Here is a 17,544-nt window from a genome sequence, read left to right as displayed (position 1 = left end):
ATTAAAATGTCTTTTAAATACCTTAAAACTATAAATTTTACTTTTTGTTTAGCCATTACTTTTTAATGTAATTTTAATAAATTGGTTTAGTGTAATCAGTGAAAAATGTTTTTTATTTTGTAATTTTTGATATGATAAAAATCAATTACATGAGCACACTTGATCCTAATATTATGTAAATACCAATATTAGGCAAAGTTGCCACAGGGCGGCTAAATATAACAAATGATGATTTAAAAATTGTCTGTCAGTTGCCACTCAATTGACACTATTTTTGTTGTTCATTTTATTATTATTATTTTTTTAAAAATATAGAATTTGGAATATTTTTTAATGTTCTGAAAATTATTTTATTTCATCCTTATTTTTTAAAATATTTCTTCAATATAGAAATGAACATTGCATTACCATGTTTTGAGAAATGCTTCAGTAGAAGTATGTTACATTATTATGTCAACAATTTTCTTAATAATTTAAAAGCTTTTAATTTTTGAAAAGTGACCACATATTTTAAAAAGTGTTCATTGTCAAAAATGTTACAACTAAAAACTGACTAGTGGAAAAATTTCTTTATTTTGCCCTATAAATACCAATATACTTAGCATGAAAATACCACTGAGTGATTCAACAAAATATAGTTTTAACATATAGCTGGAAAATATTAATCAAACTGTTTTATTCTTTCCTCTAATGATATTTTTACGATTCTATGTAATTCCTTTCATTAAATGTTAATAATTTCTTTATTTTAGTCTGAAGGCCACATACGAACCATTGTTGATCTTACTATACGCTTAGTTTTGACTATGTTAAAAAATATAATTGTTGGAGAAAAACCTATGGAATTTATGGCTCCAAGTGGGCTTGGTCTTACTATATCAATGTGAGTGATGAAATTATCTTTAATTTGTGCATAATGTTTGTTAAAAAATATAAGTTTTCTGGTGCTTTTCTTTTGATAGAGTTACTTATTTTTTTACTCCTCTCAGATATATACTAAACAAAATTTTTTTTAATTTGAAATTCAGGTATTAATACTCAATTATACACCTGGAACAATAAATATCTTTTCCTTCAAGGACTTTTTATAAAATGCTAAATTCAATTTATAACTAGTTAGATGTAGAAATTTTAAAAAAAATCACAGTTACCTAATTAATGACATTGCAATTAACGTAAACTTCAAACATCCAAATAAAAGCATTATCAAAGATTTTTTAAAAACTTTTCATAGTTTCTAACTTTTTAAAAAAAGCAGTTTTGTAAAGAAATACTGGGTATGAATTCAAAACTTACAAGTAAATAAATATATATATATTTTTTGACTATGCATATTTACTGAACCTAAATGAAGCTCGAATGTTTAGAGATAACACTTCCTGTGCTGAAGACTAGAGTTGAAACATCTACCTATAGTCCCTCAATTGTAAATTTAAATCACTTAATCTCTTTGAAATAATATATATTAATTTGAGTCTTGGTTTAAGTATATTTATTACTGTGCATTTGTAGTTTTTTAATTTAAAAGTAGACTAATTCTTTATGCAGCTGTCAATACTTAAATTTTTTGATGGTGCTGTTTATTCTATGATGTCTTGACTTCTATAAATTTTTTTGGTATCTAGAGTATGTCATACTTTTAGAACTTACCTATAATACATCAATCAATCTCTTTGAAATAAGATATTAATTTGACTATTGGTCTCAGGATTAGGACTTGGCTATACATCAATGCATCGCAAAATATCGATTTAATGCATATATCGGCAGGCCGATATGACTTTCGTTTTAGGCGATGCATCATAAATCTGATTTAAGCCTCTGATAGTGACTTTCGTTTTAGGCGATGCATCAGAAATCTAATTTAAGCCACCATGAAAGACAACGGTTGCGGTTTCCGATATAATGATTTAACATGTGAGGATCCTTGCCTATGCTAACGCTGTCACCGTGCTGATGAAGACGATTTTGATTTCGTCTAACTGCAGAGCGTTATTTTGTGATAGCTGTGCACTTTATTTCGTTGGGATTTAACGTTTCTTGTAAATTATTTTCAGTGAGACTTATGGTACTTAGCGGTCGTTTCGTTGTGCATTATTTCGTCACTTTTTCTTTTCTGATTTATGTTAAAAATGTTTAATTTTTTGTTTTGTTTTAATTTTATAAAAATTTTGAGATACTTTTTTTTAGGTTTAAAGGTGGTACTTTGAGCAATCGTGCTATTCAACATGGTGATGCCGTATATGTTTTCCCTGAAGTTTGTGATATTCTCTCTGAAATAGGTTGCTGGGGTAATGAGACTCTAGGTGTAATGGTAAGCTATGAAAATATGAAGTGCACTGTGAAAAAAAAGAGCTCTGTAATAATTTCTGATCTAATGATCAGACTATTCTATACTATGATGTGATTTTAATGGTTTCATAGGCTAGACTTAAATATACTATTTAATATGTGCAGATGATATTAAGTTACCAAAATGAAAAAAAAAAACATACTTTTTCGGAGTAAACATGCCTTTATTTTTTTTCACAAGATTTGTATTCTTGATCCTCAAAAATGGGGATTGCTGTAATCTGTAACTGTGGTTCCAAAAGTTTGGTGGTCAAAAGCTTGGATACTTAATATTAATTTCTATTTTTACATATTTCACAGGACTCGAAAAACCACCCATCCGCCCGTTCTCGGCGGTCAAAAATTCCCTGCGGACAACAAATTTCTCGAATCCGACGTCCGCGCGGGCGACCATTTTCCCGTTAATATTCGTGATACATTTTCAATTTTTGTTATCTTACAAGAGTCTAGCGCCTCACTTCTAAGATGGCCCTCTAATCTTGAAATACAGCAACATACTGCGTATGGTGGAATTGATGTTTTCTCTGTCTGGGAGTACAGCAGCGGTTGAAAGGGGCTTTTCAGCAATGAACTTACAAAAAAACACATTACATACTGGTCTTAAACGAGAAGCGTTAAACGCAATTATGAACATCTACCTAAATGGAAAACTCCTTTCATATTTCTGTGCAGAAACCTCTGTAAATCATTGACTTGATTGTGGAACTGGTTAATGTCATATTTGTTTCATTTAAAAAACGGAGTACCCTCGGATAAATTGACATTCCTGATAACTTGACCTTTGTCATTTAAATTATTTCATAAAAGAAATAAATTATTTCATAAAAGAAATACTAGGTTTTACTATTAGTAACCTAGTATTTGTAATTCTAGTAACTACTATTTCATTGTGCAATCTATATAAATGTTTGTAATAAATAAGAGAAAATTATATTTTTATTTATTTAGAAGCTACAGGTTAGTTTCAAAGGAGGACGGGTGCATTGTTGGACAAGCCGTCCTCGGGGACGGATAAAATTTCTGACTTTCTTTGAGCCCTGGTATTTCACCATATCTCTGGAATTATTAAAAATAACCAAATTAATTTTGTTCATTGCTCTAAACATTGTATATTCACAGATAATTCCGTGTAAAAAAGAAACAATGAAGATTTTTTGTTTATTTATTTAAATAATGCTTAAAAATTTTGTAAATTCAAGAATAATTATAAGGCTAGATTTTGTAATTTTAAATCAAAAAATCTAATAGGGAACAGAATCGGTCAAATAGTTTTTGAGAAATAAAAATTTAAAAATATGACTCTTTTGGAACTTTTTAATGTGAGAAAAGTAAAATTACCATTAAGATGCCTAAATTTTCAGCTGCACTCCCGTCTAAGCTTTTAAGGTCTTATTTTCCGAATTGTACCAACCCCCCAAATGTTGTGGGTCAAGAATCAAAATCTGTCCCTTTAATAACTTTAAATGACATAATCCTAATAAATTTAGCCTTAAATAACTTTAAATGACATTTATATTTATTGATACTAACACTGACCACTTTATTCTTAATTGTTTATTGATCATAAAATTGAGTTTATTTAATCGGAACATTATACTATGCATTAGATACCATTAAAAAGAATAATTTAGTTAAAATGTAGCATTTAAAACTGAGTAATGCACTCCCTTTTAATTGAATAACCTGTTTAATGGAATAGAGTTGGCTGGAACCAATGGTATTCCATTGCATTTCCTTTAAGCAGGGTTGACTTTACTATCCTTAACCCTTCATAAGTTGAACAGGAAAAAAACATTTTAAGAAAATTTTCTATACTGTTGTGTTACATATTAAAATTTTTCTAAAATAGTATTAAAAGCTACGTTAATGTTTTTTATGAGTTAACCATATGAGATACTTATTAGGGCTTTTGTAACACATCTTTGCAAACATAACAAAATAAATTATAAGATAAGACAATCAATATCGCAAGTTTCCTTATAACATATGCATTCAAGTCTTTATACATCTGAAAAAAAATATTTATAAAATATAACTTATACACTCCTAGCAAAATTAACATATCTACTTTTTTTTTTAAACTTATGAGTTTAATATTAAATTTATATTTAAAAAATTATAATTCATTCTGCAACTGTAATAAGGTTAAAATAACTTATATTTATCATTATTTTACTTTGTAATACATGAAAAATATATAATTGAAAAAAACAATATAAATAACATGGTATATTTATATGAGGATAACATGTTCAGGGTGGCCACCCACCTGGAAAACCTGGAATTATCAGGGAATTTTTTTATACTGGAAAAATCTGGGAAATTTGGATAGAAACCTGGAGGAATCAGGGATTTTTTAAAGAAAAGCTGGAATTTTTTCTTTGATTTTCCTTAATTTTACTAATTTAAATTACTTACTAATTTTACAAATTAAAATTATTTTACCAACTGTTATACCCACTTTTAGACGAAAGTTTATTGCCAAACAGTTGAAATACCATCAACTTAGCAATGCTTCGCTTGCATCAAAATTTGGTTTATTATAACCCTGTCAAACTTCCATGGTTTCTTAAAGGATTGAGAACCTTTCCAGGTCACCTCATTCCCATAAGATGACCTGGCTAGCACTCTATCCCATGAGTCGAAGAGGATAAAATAACATTAAAAAAATGATATTTTAAATAAAATACTTTATAATATTAACACTTTTCTTGTACCAATCCTAAACTTTATGAGAGAAGAAAAGCATATTGACCTGGAAATTTTAGGATTTTTAACTGGAAAACCTGGAAAAACCAGGGAAATTTGAAACCTGATTTGAGTGGCCACCTAAAAAATAATAAAAAAAATTAAGCATTTTCTTCATACTTGACCACTAAAGTTTTTCCCTTGCAAGTGGTCAACTTGCAAAGGTTTCATTCTATTATAAAAAAAATCTAATAGCATTTTGGCTAGAGCTGCAAGTAATCCTTACAAGCAGTGAATCTAAATATCAATGCAAATTACAGGTGAGTTGGCAAATAGTGCTGTGATTTCAGATTCTTTTTCTAGCAGCCAACTTAGTATACCATTGACTGGCATCCCCACAGGTTAATTAACTTGTCTCTTCAACCATTTACAATGAATGTTTACCTGTTTACATAATCCCTAGATATAGTAATTTAATTCCTTTTTGTGCACTGAGCATATTCTTAAAAAAGAATATTGTTTTGCAAATAATGGCGGCTACAAAAATATAAAATTTTAATAAGGACATAAAATAAGTTCAAGTTATATTTATGTAGGCTATTATATACAAAATATAGTTGATTAATTTTCAATTGATAGAGAAATCTCTAAAATTTTGATTGCCTGCCAAGACCGATTATCACTATCTATGCATAGATAAAATATATATTTGTTGTTATTAAATATCCCTCATATGTCATTATTAAGGTTTATAAATGAAACAAGGATATTTTATGTAAAATTTTGTAAAAAATCAAAGCTGAATTCTTAGTTATTTAGTCTATCTCTTATATAATTTAATTTTTACTGATTTTTTCCATAATAATAATTTATTATCGTTATTTATTTTTTATAATTTAATTTTTTTAGGCTGTATCTTGGCCTGCAATTCTGGATTCTTATGGTGATAGTGTTGATCTTTTGTCAAATGACACAAAAACTATGCAGTTGATAATGCTTGACGAAAATTTAGATATGATGCATATCGATAATAGTAGTGGCTGGTTTACAATAAAAGTTCCCAGAGGAAGCAAGAAAGAAGGAGCAGAACCGGTATGAAAGTTTGTTATTATGTAAAGTTTAATTGTATGTATCTTTTTTTAAATAGCTTTATCTACATTACATAATGAAATATCACGGTTTTTCAGATAAATGTATCATTTCATATGTTTTTCATAGTGCATAGCGGTTTTAAAAAGTGCTTAAAGGTGCTTATTTTCCATTTTTAAAAGCCCTTAAAGGTGCTTTTTTCATTGGGTGTTTTTAAAAAGTGCTTAATTTTCCATTTTTCAAGATGAGATTTTTCCCTTACAATGTTGATTTTCGCTACGAATTATGCAAAAAAAAAGGAAAAAAACAGTTCACATTGTTCTATACAATGTTTTCACAATTCATTCAACCCTAATCTATTTCCGCATATTGTCAGTCTGCAGAGTATGAAAACGCCATTCGTTTTATATGATTCAAAACTTCATGATTTTTAACAATTTTCTAAAACAATGCCAGAAGTTTTTTTTTTTTAAAACCGTCAATTTTCAAAAACTGTCCAACCCTGCCTAATTATGATATTTTTTAAAGTACTTGAAAATATTTTTTGGGTGCTTGAAAAATGCTTAAAAGGTGCTTATTTTTTGTTGAATAATTTGGCTACGCACCATGGTTTTTGAAATAAATTTTTAGAATTTTATATATCATTTCTAAATAGTCTCACTAACTGAACAGTAACAAGCATTTTTATAAGCAATTTGAAACAGTGAAAGGAATATTTCGTATTCCCCTTAAACAAAAATTATTAAACTACTGTTACAACTAAAGTGAAACACATCAAGTACAGAAGTGACATATTATAGTTTTGTTTCTCTAGACAAGAACTTTCCTCGGTATCACCAAGAACCACCTCAGTGTCTAAACGCCAAAATTTTTATTGTTTAGGCATTGAGAAAGGTACTTGTTTAGAGAACCAAAATTATAGCATGTCTACTTCTGTACTTAATCTGTGCTTTATTCAGATTGTTTTTCACTTTAGTCTATGTAGCACAAATTCTACCTATTTGATACTGTAACAACTGTTTGAACTTTTAGATGATTTTTATGTAAGCCTTAAATGTACTTAATTATATATATATTTTTAAAAAAAAATTGGATACCTTTTTTATTAACAAAATGTTTGTGACTTTGATATGTTTAGAGTGTAACCATTTACTAGCATTTCTTTTTAAATGTGTATCTTTTATTTTAATTTCATCTCAATTAACAACAACTCAATTAACATTTTATTTATTTATATTTTTTTAGTATTCATAGAAATATTTTTGTTTTTATCCTATGAATTGTAGCTATAAATTTTTTTTAAAATGTTTTTAATTTTTCTATTTAATTTTAAATAACACAATTGGAAAATAACCGACCTAAAATGCTTGTTTTTGGAAGACAACTGTCATTTTGAGAAATAGCTAATTGAATGACACATTTTTAACATCAAAAATTAAGAGTTGATAATGTGATTTTTCATGCTAATTTAGTTTGTAATCATAATATATTATTTCTCAAATTTGTTTTATGAAATAAAGTGTTTGATTACATTATCTCTTTTTTTTTTGTATTTCAAGTTATTTTATATATATGCAGGCACTTCCTGAACCAAATTTTGTTTACGCGCAAATCAAGTGGAATGAAGAAATGGTCTATCATCAATTCATTGTTGAGAAAGCTGATTCAGCTGTTAATGTTGAAATTACTCCATCTGACCCTGAAGTGGATCTTCTTATTTTTGTAAAGCACAGAGTGAAGCCAGTGTTACATTCTTATGATTTGATGATTAATATGGCTAATGTTAGAGAAGAGAATGGTAAGTGCATATTTCAGTTTTTAGATGGGATTAAGTGATTTTCTCCTGTAGTACCTGCCTAATGTTCATTAAAGTTAATTCAAAGGTTAATATTCATTGGCTGAGACAAATATTTATGTGCTACAAAACTTAAAAAATTGATTTTATTTTCAAATTAATTTTTAATTTTTCATTGAAATTTTTTCAAGGAAAGGTTTTTTAGTATTTTGGTAGTTTTATGGAAATTTGTTATTGAAGTTAAATTGATCATAATTTGACAAATTTAATTCACAGTTAATGCCTCTATTTTAGAATAATCTTTTTTAAATTTTTTTTTTTAGATTAGACTTTAAGCTTATCCAAAATTGATGTAAAATGCTTTTTATTGAAATTGAAACAACTCAAATTATACTAAATGAATTATTATTAATTAATTCAAGCATTTACCTCAATCATTCATTGAACTGTCTGGCAATAAATAAATATTTTGAAACCTTTACTTATTTTCATAAATATAAAATAATTCTCTCCCTATCTTACCTTAAAACTAGTACAACCCCAGCTTATTTCTGCTACTAAACAATGACACCAATTAAATCAGACATGATAGAATATACTATATATTAATTTAAACTTAATGTTCTGTTTGGGAAACTGAATAAAGGTAGAAATTGCCCACAATTAAATTAAGACCTTCAATTAACCTTAATCAAATAAACTCAAAAGGTTCAGTTATTGAAGAGCCTCTGACACATCCATTTTAGAATAGCAAATATTATATTATCAATTTATGTTTATATAAATAATAAATTGTTTATTTTATAAACTTAGCAAATTAATATGAAAGATCTCGTCATGTTTATGAGAGCCAATTTATTCTAAACCATCTTTTACGTTTTTTTTCTTTCAACCTTCAATTTTTTTGCTGTTATTGACAGGAAACACAGAGCAAAATATGTTTTTCTCCAATGAAATTCCATACCCAATATTCTTTTTATTTCGGTCATGAGTAAACATTTAAATAGCATGTAAAAAACATAGCATGGATATGGTGTGATTAAAGTGATTTATTATCTATTAATGACTAGATTAAATACTAGTCATTTTACATAATAGCTAGTCATTATACCTTTGTTTCCACTAATAGATATCAGAAAACATAAGTGTGCTTTAGGTTTTCATAAGCCTGCTATTGAAAATAAAGGTATAAATAATTCTTATTCTAAAATGCTGGTCCCTGCGAACTTTTTCATTGTGACTGCTGATGTACTTATGTAGGATTCGCATCAATCAGATTCCAAAAATTAGTTGTGTTTAAAGCTTGTTTCTTTACTAAACTATCATAATTTAGAAAAGTAGTTGCCAAAAATAGCTTCAAACTACTACCGTTTTTTCCCCTCTTTTTCCCCGTATCAGATTGCTCATACTAATGCTTTAAAAGATAGCACTTTACACTATAAACTATAAATAAAGTAACGAATACATATTACTTGTAGCATGGTATTTCTGACCACTGCAACAATATGATATTCTTTTCCATTGTATTTCTTCTAGTTTATTCTTAACCCTTTGATGCAAACTGGACACTGGTGACCCTTTTATATATTTTTTTCTGAGGCTAAAGTGCAAATATATTTTGGCATTTTCAGTTATAAAAAACAATCTAATAGTTCTGTTAGGTTATCGGAATTATAATTGTTCTAAAATATTAAAATCCAAAAGAAGTTGTTTAAAATTTTTTTTAAATTCGTATTAAAAAACTTATCAATAATTATTTTTGTATATTAAAGAAATTTAAAAGATGAATAAATTTTTGTCTAAGATCTGACTAAGTGCAAATTTGGAAAATTATAGTTTGAAAGTGAGTTGTGCTTAGAAGATTTTACCTTTAACACAGTAAAAGTCACCAGTGTTTCATGCTGTACTTCATAACCATAAATTATTAAAATGCTAAATTTAATATTGCTTATTTATTTTGACCTGCATCAATACAAAATAATGAAAAAAGTATGAAATATATGTTTAATAAAAATTCTGCATCAAAGGGTTAGTTCTAAATTATAATTTAAAAGATATTTCAATTATAATTGTTCTATTTAAAAGTAACATTATCAAAACTTGTTTTATTTTTTCTTCATTAGGAACCTATGATCTCTTCTTAAATAATGAAGTTATTCAAAACAGAACCGGTTTCTTTTATCTTGGTATAATTGAGGCCAATAGCACAGCTCAAAACAATTCAATACCCGATGAAATGACATTTGACAGCTCTGTTAATTTCACTCATGGTGAAGCTGTTCGGGACTTTTCTACCAATTATTCTGTGAGGATTTATACTTCTGGATGTTACTTTTATAATTACGATTTGAGAATATGGTCTGGTGCTGGTTGCTATGTAAGTTTTTATATTTTATTATTATTATAATGTTAAGTAAGGGAGAGTCGCGTAGCCCCGCCCACTTAAGGAGTATTGCTTATATTTCTGTTTAATATTGAGTAATAATCAATATTTTTGTATGTTTCTATTGTTTTATCATCTTAAATAATGCAAAAAGAATGAACCAAAAAAGGAATAGTTTAGCTTAAAAAATAGAAATTTAAAAAAACATGTTTTTCATCTGTTTTCAAAATGAGTCTGTAGCCTCGCCCAGTTACAAAAATTATGTTTTTTTACTGTTTTTTTCAGGTGTAAATGCAAATGACCAATGTATTGACAGACAATAGATAAACCTCATTAGCTTTTTTATCACAAAATTCAACCGATTTTTCTTAATTTTGTGACTACTATATTCAACATATTTTCAAAACTATTGTTGACCATGATACCAGCTGCATAAATACTTGAAACTTTGAAAATAATCTTTTTTTAATATAACAGTTAATGTCCAATTGAAAAAACTTGACCATTGACTTGAAAAAATATTCTATACATATGAAATTGACGGTGGGCGGGGGTACCCGACCTATTATTATTTTTCTCAAAGCCTTACAGATATGAGATTCTTCAGTCTTGTGGCAAAATTTCCGGTTTTCTATACCTTAGAAAAAATTTATAAAGGAAAACAATACGTTAAATGTTTGTTTTTTCTTAATATTTCTGCATTATTTGGTTTACTTTATTGTTTTGTTTTGCTTTATTATTATTTTATTCTATTTAATCATGATATATATTTAAAACTTAACAGTTCTACTGTCAATGTACACATATAGAAAAAAAATTTAAATAAGTAAGTAAGTAATTTAAATGTTTTTGTTTAGTGTAAAATAGTTTCACATGCTTTTTTTTACATTTTCATAATTTGAATTGATAGCTATTTCCAGACATTTTGTCCTTTTAACGAAATTTCCATATTTCTAAATATAAAAAAAAATTAATAAAAAATACTATGTTAAATGTCTATTTTTCATAATATTCCAACATTATTATGTTGTTTTACGTAATTATTATTGTACTATCTTTAATCATCATTTTTATTTAATACTTAACAGTTTGTTGGTCTATCAATGAACACTCATATTTTTTCTAAATATGTATGTAAATGATTTAAATGTTTTCTTTTTTGCATAATAGTTTCTCACACTTATTTATTTTTTCATGATTTAAATTGATAGGTATTTTCAGACTTTTTTTTCTCACGTTCATGCCTGACTTCCTAGTATAAATAAAAATTTTATTGATCACACTCTTTCCCTGTAAAATGTAATATTTGAGCATGCATACTTACTTCACAGTAGAATAAACTGATTTCATATTATTCTGTGGGGAAACAATGTATAGAATCAACACATTTTTAGGAATTTCTCAATGGGGTTGAGACTGTAACTAAGCTAATGTGTATCTGTATCTGTGGCGCATAATGCAATTTTTTATAGATAAATTTTGATCTTAAAATACTGTTCTTGATGTTAGCTTGCTTGCATAGTTTTGAAAATCATAGAATTGTGGTTTTTTGCAGATCACGGAATGTAGAAAAGTTTTTGACTTCATCAAACTAACTTTACACTTACTTCATCCCACTTTTATCAGTCATAAATAGGCTGTGGATAAAATGAAGTTTCTAAATTCTTTAATTGGATCTATAATTGAATATGATAAACAATACCTAACCACCCATCAAAAGATAAGAATTACAAAAGAAAAAAAAATTAGAAGCATTCCTTTTTCTAATTAATATATGGGTTAGGGATGAGAGAATCTCAGCTCACGTTTACTGTAAAAGGCTTTAGGAGAGCTAAAATTCATTATAAAATTTTCATAAACTTTTTTGCAACCTATAAGGAAGCATTTGGTTCCATTATTAAATATAAAAAATTTAAAATTTATAAGGTATAAAAAATCAGTAATCTACTTTTGTTCAGTGTTTTTGCTTTATGAAGTTGTCAAATGACTTTTATATGAATAGTTGTCAAACTAGTTGATGGCTAGTTGTCAAATGACTTTTATTTAGCTTAATATTTCTTTAATTTTTGTTTTAATCATATCAGAGTTTCAGTTGGTTCAGTTTTTTTCTTCGTTCTTTCTTTCTCAGGTTGGTAATAGAAAAGTTTTTGATTTACTAGTTTCCTTGTTTAGACATCAAAGGCCAAATGATGAGATTGCAAAATTTGGCCTTCATCCAATGTATATCTTAAACTTTAAATAATCTAAGTATCTTGAGCTCGGATTTAAGTTATTCAGGCTAGGGCAGGCTCGAACTTCCAAAACCAAGAAACACCAAAGGAACAGGATTAAGAAACACCAAAAAGATGGTTAGATAATATTTGAACAGCCCTTGGTTTAAAGTGTGCAAAATAATTTTTGTTTATATCCTGTTAGGTTCATTTTGCTGTTTGCACCACCTAATTTAAACCTTGGCATTTAGTATCCTTTTTACAATTAAATTAATTAATTAATTAATTTTTATAATTAAAAATTGCTTTAATTCTAATTAACTAAGAGGTTTACACATAAATGCGTATCTTTTAAAAGCCAGTTAGGGATGCACAGAATTATAAATACTTTAATGTATATTAATTATTTTTTTAATTCAAATTTTTTTTCTATATTTTGAATTAAATATTTCTTTTTATATATATTGTATTAAATATTTCGATTAATTAAATATTTCTTTTCAATATTTTCCCAATAGGTTGAGAATGCCACAGCAGCTCTTACACAATGTAAATGCAACCATCTGACATCCTTTGGTGGAGGGTTCTTTGTTGCACCAAATACAGTAGATTTCTCTTATGTTTTTGCCAATGCTGGTTTTGCCGATAATGTGACAATCTATATGACAATAATTAACATAATGCTGATATACCTGGGTCTATTGGCATGGGCTCGGCGACAAGATATCAAAGACAGAGAAAAGGTATGAATTTTCATTATTAGTTAAGGATCAAATAGCAGTTTAATAATTCCAAATTTTAATGTAAGCAATTGTATTTTATTAAAAAATAAAGCATTTAATGTAATATCATTTTGAAATCTTCATTTATATTAGTATTTTATGCTTTTATTTTTAATTAATAGCTTAATTTTATTTTCATGGGTAGTTTTTAAAAAATAAATATCATTTAGGTATTGAATATTATAATTACTAACTGACTAAAACCAATTTCGTTCTTTTCCTATTTAAGCATATCATAGTTTTGTTTCTTTAGATAATTGGAAAAAGTGCACTAAACCATTTCTTAAAACTCATATACTAGCAATTAACTTATTTATTAGCAATTAAATAAACTTACTTAAACTTATTAAGAAAGGGTAGTCCAAAAAAGTGCCTTAATATTATATCCATCCATACCTTAATATCATCATATTCCAATCAAAATAAAATTTTGATAAATGTGTCTTTGTAAATTAGTTTATTGTTTTAAAAAGAGAAAAACAGTAAAACATAAATCAATAATTGCAATTTAAATCTAATCATTAGTTGAGGATTTAAATTGGGATCAATTTCTTTGTTTTAATATTTACTTATTATTAAAATTAAAAGAAAATAAGACAGATTACGTATGTAGAAAAAAAAAATTTAGGTTTTATGTATAGTTGAGTTTACTTTAGAGTGCAGGACATCTTTGCAAAAGTATCTATGTATTTATTAATTAAAATTTGTATGCAATCTTTTTATTTATGTTATTTTTATTCAACATAAGAACAAAGCTACTTTTTGAATCTGTTTTTGACTTTCGAATTGAACAAAATTTAATCAATATTTAAAACTAATTAGCTAATGATGATAACATATTAGGAACATCTTAACATTTGTTAAATATAAAGGTTGTGTCTTTATAATTTCAGCTTGGAGCTACACCATTGCCTGATAATGATTCTGATGACAAATATTTATATGAGATGATAGTCTTTACTGGGAACAAGGATGCTGCAGCTACAGATTCAAAAGTTCGTCAAATTATTATTTTATCTGTTTATTTGTTATTTCTAAAAAATTTCTTTAAAAAAAATTTTTCCTGTTTTATTATCACATTTTTATTTAAGTTGACTTTTTCTGAATTGGTTTCTAAAATTATATGTCACAATTGTTTCAAATTTATGTAGATATTCAAGTTTTTAGTAAAAATATTTTGGAATTTTTAATATTTGAACGTTTTTTTTTAAATAGGTGCAATTTATCTTATCTGGAGACGATGATGAAACTGTTGTCAGAACTTTGGAGGATCCAAAGAGGAAATTATTTAGGCGAAATGCTGCAGATACTTTTGTGATGGCCACACCAAGGTAAAAAGATATGCATCTACCAAATAATTTATAAATTTAAACTAAGATACTGTGTTCCTATCTATGCTAAAATGCAGCAGATACTTTTGTGATGACCATACTAATCTAAAAATACGTGCCTCTACCTAGTAATTTTAAATTTAAATTAAGATACTGTGTTCCTAGCTATACTAATATGCAGCATATACCTATGTGATGACCATACTAGTGTCTAAAAACACATGCCTCTACCTAGTAATTTTAAATTTAAACTAAGATACTGTTTACCCACACACTGTGTGTGAGTTGCAAATATATGTACATTTTTTACTATGTTTTTAGCATGTCAACAAATCGCTAACAATGTATACACTTTTTCTTAATGATTTGCTTTCAAAATTAGTTAATATTTCCTTATAGTTTTCTTCGTGAACAGAATGTATTGTATGTTTTTTACTCTCGTATATAAAACATATGCGATAATAATAAATATCTACTACACATATGTAATTCCTTAATGTCACAACTGTCTCTGAGAAAATTCTCCTTAATGGTCCTACCTCTGCACCCTGCATTTGTTACTAAAAAATGTAAACTTTTGCCAATATATTTTAAAATTTTATTAATGCATTATTTCTCTATGTTTTTTAGATTTTGTGTTATGTTCTTTCTAACTGAAAAAAATTTTTGAGGGTTACATGTAGGAATGCTGAATACTTGGCCAAATACCGAATGCAACATTTTTTTAAAAAAAAAATTATTAATAAATATCATATTTTTGATGTAGAAATAGGTTTAGTCTTTATTGAAAAATTATCAAAATTTAGTTGTGTTATTGGTTAGGGGTAAAGAGAAAATATTTAAATAGAAATGTTTAAAGTAATTAGATATTAAGATGATTAGAAATACTTAAGATAAAAAAAACTGGCTAACAGCTAAAAAAAAAAAAAGAACTAAAGCTGTGAAGTTGAAAATAAAAGACATAGAATAAAATATATCCTCTTAAATTTTAAAACAAAACTTTAATGCTGAAATTTATATTTTTCAAAAAAAAATATCCATGAAACTTTAATAGGTAATGTCTATCAAAAATGGTTTTGAAATTACGGTACTATCTCAAAAACGCCTATAAATAAACAATGATTATTTACAGAAGCAAAACAGAAAAATAAAAGTCTATCTTAATTTTAGATTTTTTTTTTAAAGCTAAACATTTCAGTGTTCCGATTACCGTATTTTCAGGAAAAAGTAAAGATTAAAGTCTTGTAGAAACCCTCTTAATTGTCGCATCATAATACAAACACGAGTTCTTTGAAAAAGAAAAAGTTAGATAGAAACCACAACCAATCTTAAAAAACTTAAGATTTAATGCTAAAGATCTTAATTTAACTTTTCCACATTGCCGTATTTTTAGAAAAAAGTAACCATAAAAGAATAATGTTAATTCAAAACGCTGTTTAAAAAATGCTGTCATATTGAAAATGTTGATAAAAAGAAAAGTTTATTAAAAGATCACTGGAGAAACAGAAAAAGTTGTTCTTAGTTCTGAAATATAACTTTAACATTGAGAATCTGTTTTATATGTTACTAGTTATCTTACCGTAATCTAGTTGTCTTACTGTACAAGAAAAAAAGTGATAATAAGAGAATCCATTCGAAATGTTCTGTTAACATGCTTCGTTTTATTTAGAACAGAAAAAACAAGCAAAAATGAAACAAGAAACAAAAAAACAGTTCTCAATTTTTCAAACATAAAGTGTTGAAAAAACAATGAAATTGATTTGCCTCAATATATTTAAAAAAAAAAAAAAAAAGCAGCATTTCAAAACTCATGGTTCTAATTTCAATTCTTCAATTTTGCTTTTCTCTGTGTTTCAGAACATAATTTAACAAGTTTTAGAGATGAACAAATATGTGTAAAAACTATTTCTAATAATGTGTTGTCAAAAATACGATTTTGGATTATTCTTTATTAAATCTATTAAAATTTCCCGCAACAAAACCTTTTGCCAAAAAATAATTTCCCAAATGATACTTTGTCGAATATTTAGCGAAAGGGCCGAATATTCAGTCAACCGAATATTCGACAAAGGGCTGAATATTGGTTACATGTGTATAACTCATCCTACTTTTTACTAAATAAAATATCTTTTTTTCAATATTAGGCCACTTGGACGGCTGAACTATTTGAGAATTTGGCATGATAATGCTGGGAAAGGAAAATTCAAGTCATGGCTTTTAAATTTTGTTGTGATTCGAGATGTGCAAACAAATGCAAGATATGAGTTTGTTTGCAACAGATGGTTGGCTGTAGAAAAGGAAGATGGACTGGTACAAATATTTATTTTTCTATTTATCATTGAAATTGAAATTTATATGTTTTTCAAATTTAATGTTAAATTTATTTAAAAATTCTTTAACTTTGTTTTACTTTATTTTATATTCGTCGTTGAACAGCCGACCCAATTTTGGGTTTACGACTACTAATGTTTGAATCTGTAGCTTTGTAATTTTGAACCCAATCCAGAAGACAAGAGAACTTCTAAGTATTGGGAGAATTTTGCCTGCATGTAGGACTTTTTGATGGAACTAACCCGGATTTCCGCTGCATGAAGAGAAAAACCTTCCGCGGTTAGCCTGATGGCAAGGGGACTCTTAACACGTGATCCGTCTAGCACTGAGGATTTTTTATGTCAGCACTGTGGTCGGTGCAAACCGACTACAGCGCTGATATTAAAATATCCTACTTATTTTACGTTTCCTTTAGAACATATATGTTTTACATTACTATCAGTAGAAAATATAATTCTAAAATAATTTTGCCAAAATGAATGCATATTTTAGTTACTGATTCAAACATTTTAGTCATTGGTTGTTTTCATTAATTGGAATTGCAGACCTCAGATTCGTGTTAATTTTGACTTCCATTATACTG

General features: G+C 27.2%; 1 protein-coding gene across 2 annotated transcripts in view; it reads left to right on the top strand.

Annotated features, from left to right (window-relative positions):
• The window catches only part of LOC107436602 (uncharacterized), an 88,379-nt gene that overhangs the window by 58,343 nt on the left and 12,492 nt on the right, over nt 1-17,544 (top strand). For both annotated transcript variants that reach the window (XM_043040586.3, XM_043040587.3), the window contains 9 exons: nt 753-883; nt 2,191-2,314; nt 5,950-6,132; nt 7,708-7,927; nt 10,048-10,301; nt 13,036-13,260; nt 14,193-14,294; nt 14,515-14,630; nt 16,775-16,940. In XM_043040586.3, coding sequence (XP_042896520.2) covers nt 753-883; nt 2,191-2,314; nt 5,950-6,132; nt 7,708-7,927; nt 10,048-10,301; nt 13,036-13,260; nt 14,193-14,294; nt 14,515-14,630; nt 16,775-16,940 — 1,521 coding nt within the window. The remainder of the gene's footprint in view (nt 1-752; nt 884-2,190; nt 2,315-5,949; nt 6,133-7,707; nt 7,928-10,047; nt 10,302-13,035; nt 13,261-14,192; nt 14,295-14,514; nt 14,631-16,774; nt 16,941-17,544) is intronic.

The sequence above is a fragment of the Parasteatoda tepidariorum genome, chromosome 5, assembly GCF_982258835.1.
Source record: "Parasteatoda tepidariorum strain Cologne lab strain chromosome 5, Ptep-v5.0, whole genome shotgun sequence".
Lineage (NCBI taxonomy): Eukaryota > Metazoa > Arthropoda > Arachnida > Araneae > Theridiidae > Parasteatoda > Parasteatoda tepidariorum.
This window is presented reverse-complemented; position numbering and strand designations above follow the sequence as displayed.